Source organism: Bidens hawaiensis, unplaced genomic scaffold (genome assembly GCF_021521415.1).
Source record: "Bidens hawaiensis isolate Kalapana, Puna unplaced genomic scaffold, B.hawaiensis_p1.1 tig00009196_1, whole genome shotgun sequence".
In the NCBI taxonomy this organism is placed as follows: domain Eukaryota; kingdom Viridiplantae; phylum Streptophyta; class Magnoliopsida; order Asterales; family Asteraceae; genus Bidens; species Bidens hawaiensis.
In genome coordinates, this window is record NW_027491680.1 from 462,915 (window position 1) to 468,572 (window position 5,658).

Consider the following 5,658-nt stretch of genomic DNA (forward strand, 5'->3'; position numbering starts at 1 on the left):
TTTGGGCGGCGAGCAATAATGGTGGTGGTGGGTGGTGGGTAGCGGTGGCAGTGGCGATGGGCGAGAGCGATTGGTGGTGGTGATGGCAATAGTAAGTGGCGGGTGGAGGGCGGTGGTGATGACCGGGAGCGATGGTTGGTAGTGGCGGTGGTGATGGCCGGGAGAGATGGTTGGTGGTGGCGGTGGTGGGTGACAATGGTAGGTGGTGATGGGTGGTTGGTAGTGGCGGTAGGCGATGGTGGGTGGTTGGTGGTGGAAACGGAGGTGGGTGGTGGTGGTGGTGGCCGGCAATGGAGGATGGGTGGTGGCGGGCGGCGGAGGCGGTGGTGGTGGTGGTGAGAGGATAATGGTTAGTAGTGGTGGAGGTGATATAGCGTGAAAGAATTATGAAATAAAATAAAAAACAAGAGGGTGGATGAAATGAATTTGGGTGTTTTAGAGAGAATGAAATGGACGATGGTAATGATTGATTTCATTCCATTATGATTTCTTTCTATCATAATGGTCTATTCAATTCCGTCTCTCATTCATGTATACCAACCACTACCTTATTTTATCCTTCTTATTATAAACGAATTAAATAATTGCTGGAAAGTAGTAATATAATAAAGTTCTCCATGAAAAGTCATCACCGTCTTCTAGAGAGAGTATCTTAATTCTTAATTGACTTTCAAAAATCAGATTTATTTACCAACAATTTCCGCTCACCGTAATATTCCTTTTATTAGTATTTACTTAGGGATGAAGCAGTAGATAACTCTATACCTTTTTACCAAATCCACACCTACTTAGATAAAAAGCCCGGGTAAATTAATATTTCAATTTTCATGGCATGTACATATTTGGAAAATCTCGTAGACTAAGCAATCAATAATCAAAAAATAAATATTTACATAATAGTTAATACTAGCCCATGCCCCATAATGTGTAATATAACGGTTCAACATTAGGCCATGAGATATACTCTAACCCCAACATAGGTTAAAATGACATATCGCTTTAAAGATGAATTAAACTACTTCTCACTTGTGTTAAAGTTGTTAAAAAGGGGTTTGGATTATGCTTTTAAGTAGTTAAAATGCAAAGAACAATATATTAAATTAACAATTAATAAGAGTGGGATGAAGTAAAAAAGATTAAACAATTTCCTTTAGGTGAGATGGACCGAAAAAGAGAAAAATAAGTGATGTTGTACTTATGTAAAGTTAAGATTAGTTAGAGTCCCCATGGCCTTGCAATAACTATCATCACTAAGGCTAATGAGTATACAATTATACACCCCTCAACATCATTCCACTCATTTGTTATATCAGCGTCACGTCACCTTTCACCCCATCATTCAACATCACCCTTTAACCAAAGAAATACACCTCTCCATCATCCTCTACCATTCTCCACTACTATTTTTTTAATTTATATAATATTCATGTATTTGTTTTTTAGAAATAGAAATGCTATGGGCCCCACATGAAACCTCACTGACACGAGTGACCATCTTCAGTGGGCTCAGGTCACGCGTGATCAGTATATTTTTTAGGGGGGGGGGGGGGTTGTTCCAGTGAGGGGTGAGTTGTCAACTTAAACCCAGCTAGAGTTATCACTAGTGTATACTCTCCTAAAGCCTAAGTATCACCATTCACACAAAGGTTTCTTTGTATAAAATTAAAAGACTTCTTTATTTTGCATCTAGTTATGAATCTTTATCTCCATCAATATTTCTAACATCACCGCTATATTTTTATAATAAGTTATATAAAAAAGAAAAAAGTAATAATAAAACAAGTATTTTTTTAGTAAGATATAAATAGATGAAAAAGAGACTTTGTTGTAAAATAATAAAGATATGGATATATATTATAATGTTGATTCTCAAGGTTTGTTTGTGATTACATTTACTTCAAAATCAAGTGAACAAGAATACAATCACAATTTTGGTGGTTTTCTTTTGAAATTCCGGTGATTATTTTGAAAATCACCAAGTGATCACCTACAAAAAAAATTTAAAAATAAAGTTCGGTAAAGGAAAATAAAATTAAAATTCACAGTGTTTGTTGGTAATCCATCGGCAATTGTGTAGGATTAAGGATATATAAGCTTTCCATCCGCTTTTGAGTGGTTGTCGGGTGGGTGTGGCTACACGAATTATCGGCCAGAACTTATGAAGATAAGATTTTGAACGTTGGCGGGTGGGTGTGGCTACACGAATTATCTGCCAGAAATTATGAAGATAAGATTTTGAACCAGATTTCCTTCCAAGGTGTTCAATTGTTGTCGACATTTTCTACCTTTACTGAGAACTACCAACGGATTTTTCCAATGCTGAAAGTCTTGTGATTCTCATTCAATTTGTGAATACGCAATACACCAAAGATTGGTTTAAGAAGCAACTGCTTTGATACCTTTTAAATGGTTTGAACATGGAGCGTAAGTGTTCACAATATGATTCATTATAACGATTATGAGCCAAAACATTAAGTATGCTTCTAGACAACCACAAAACCAAACTAGCAAGGTTATTTTGGATGTTTAGACGGTGTGGATGCTTGAACTGTTTTCTTTTTCAAAATCGTTAGATTGATTGTATTTTAATAGTGAAAAAAATTGTTACAGTCATTAAATCGTTGTAACTAAAACATGAAGAAAAAAAATTGTTAATAATTAACTAAGCACACAAAGGCTAAAAATCAATGGGCTTTTCTCATAGTTGGTGAGAAAAAAAGTCTTTACACACAACAAATCTATTGCACTATGAAAAAGACTATTTCCATGACATAATATGATAATAATCTACAACCTTGTAAGCCATAATATTCACACCCATCCATGGGTTAAACAATAATACATAGTCAACTTGGTGAAAATACTCCATTAAAGAAAACACACATGTTTAAATTTTTTTCTTTTTATTAATTTTAACCCCAAAATAGAAGAAAGAAGACTTATGAAGCAAGCAATGAAGAAACTTTAATCAAACTGTGATAGGTCAGTGGGTGCACCAACTCAATGTTGAACATTTTTGCCATTGTGAACTGAGTCACTGACCATCACCCCAAAATCTAAACCTACTTTGCCAACTTCAAACAACTTATTATCTCACCATCTTGTGCTCTATATAAATCACACTTCTTTCACCCAATTCCATTAGTCATCTACACACACATACACACACCATCATTAGAGCAAAAATAACGATAACGACAACACGATGGGGTGTGGCAACGGTTTATCTACATTGTCGGTTTTGAGCTTGTTACTAGTGTTTTTGAGTGTCGCTTCTTTGGCGAATGCAAAAACTCACTACCATGATTTTGTTGTATGTTTTTTTTCTTAAATGTTCTATATATGCAACTTTTATTGGTGACATTTATGATTTTTAACTATTTGGCATGTGATTAGGTTCAAGACACACAAATAACAAAGCTATGCAAAACCCAAAACGTTATGATGGTGAATGGGCAATTACCTGGCCCGACTTTGGAAGTGAATAATGGCGATAGTCTAGTGATAAATGTTGTCAATAGGGCTAAAGAGAATGTTACCATTCATTGGTATAAACACATTTTTTTTACGTTTAGATTGAAGAGTTTAATATAACACACGGCTTGAATCAATTGAGTCGGAAGTAAATGAGTCAAAACTGTCACGTCTGATATATTGTTTTTTTTTCTTTAGGCATGGTGTAAGACAATTTACAACAGCATGGGCTGATGGGCCTGAGTTCATTACTCAATGCCCAATTAGACCAGGAGGCAGCTATACTTATAGATTCAGGATCTCAGGACAAGAAGGAACACTATGGTGGCATGCACATAACTCATGGGTCCGAGCCACGGTCTACGGTGCTATTGTCATTCGTCCTAAAGAAGGCGATTCATACCCGTTTCCAAAACCAAACCGCGAATCAGTCCTTATGCTTGGTATTCCATTTAATCCACTACAATAAAGTTGCCATTTTTTGCATTATCATGATAATATTCTAATGATGATAATGATATGATTAGGGGAATGGTGGAATGCTAATCCACTGACTGTCATAAGGCAAGCCATGAGAACCGGAGGCAATCCGAATGTTTCCGATGCATATACCATCAACGGTCAACCCGGTGATCTCTATAACTGCTCCAACAAAGGTTTGCCTATTAACATTACTATTACTATTTATCGTCGTTTTATAACTTTATAACTTAGTAACATGATCGGTTGTTTGTATAATGTAGATACGATCATAGTTCCCGTGGACTCAGCCGAGACAAATCTCATTCGGGTGATCAACTCGGCTTTAAACCAACAACTTTTCTTCAGCATTGCTAACCACAAACTCACAGTCGTCGGTGCGGATGCATCCTATGTCAAACCCTTCACCACCAATGTCCTCATGCTCGGACCCGGTCAAACAACTGATGTACTATTCAAAGCCGACCAACCACCCGCCCGATACTACATCGCTGCCCGTGCCTACGCTAGTGCACAAGGTGCACCCTTTGACAACACCACCACAACCGCCATTTTGGAGTATAAAACCGCTCCGTGCCCTGCAAAGGGTATCGCTTCAAAACCCGTTATGCCAACTCTCCCGGCATTTAATGACACTGCCACCGCCACTGCCTTCACCACTAGCTTCCGAAGCCCAAGAAAAGTCGAGGTTCCAACCAAAATCGATGAAAATCTATTCATCACCGCCGGGCTGGGATTAAACCGGTGCCCACCAGGCGCTCCTGCCAACACATGTCAAGCACCAAACCGAACCCGATTCACTGCCAGCATGAACAACGTCTCGTTTGTACTCCCGTCAAACTTCTCAGTTCTACAAGCACACCAACGCGGTGTTCCCGGGGTCTTCACAACAGATTTTCCCGCCAAGCCACCCGTAGCATTCGATTACACTGGTAACGTAAGCCGCTCTCTGTGGCAGCCGACACGTGGGACTAAAGTTTACAAGTTAAAATACGGATCACAAGTGCAGATTGTGCTGCAAGGCACCAGCATCTTCGCAGCCGAAAATCACCCGATCCATCTTCACGGGTACGATTTCTACATTCTTGCAGAAGGATTCGGTAACTTTAACCCCGCAACCGACACGTCTAAATTCAATCTCGTCGATCCACCACTGAGAAATACTGCTAGCTTACCGGTTAACGGGTGGACAGTCATTCGGTTTGTTGCTGATAATCCAGGTAAACATATATATAGAACAAATTTGCTTCTTTAATAAAACTTACTAGACATAATTAATGATTAATGAAATACAAAACTTAACTTATTTTTGTATTTTGATTTCATTAGGTGCTTGGATTATGCATTGTCACTTAGATGTTCATATCGGTTGGGGTTTGGCGACGGTGTTTTTAGTAGATAACGGAGTCGGAGAACTTGAGACATTGCAGCAGCAACCAGCAGACTTGCCTGCCTGTTAATTAATAACCTGTCATACTTGTTTTATAACCCACAATTGGGATTTGGGCACTCTTATATTGTATCTTTGTTGTATTTTTATATGGTTTTGTTTTACTTCTCTTGTAACATTCCGGCTTCACTAAAAGCTTGGATGATGAAACTTATTGTACTTTAGATCAATGAGCAGACAAGTTTTCATAACTATTTTGATTATAAACCAATGATCATTGTTATTTTAGTATTATGATCGGTTTTATTTGTTCT

General features: G+C 38.2%; 1 protein-coding gene across 1 annotated transcript; it reads left to right on the top strand.

Annotated features, from left to right (window-relative positions):
• Positions 1–3,182: 3,182 nt before the first annotated feature.
• On the top strand, positions 3,183–5,414 carry LOC143531607 (laccase-12-like). Its single transcript, XM_077026869.1, has 6 exons — positions 3,183–3,313; positions 3,397–3,548; positions 3,673–3,917; positions 4,002–4,130; positions 4,218–5,174; positions 5,284–5,414. Exons 1-6 carry the CDS (start codon positions 3,206–3,208, stop codon positions 5,412–5,414), a joined length of 1,722 nt encoding a protein of 573 aa, XP_076882984.1. The 5' UTR covers positions 3,183–3,205.
• Positions 5,415–5,658: the final 244 nt, after the last annotated feature.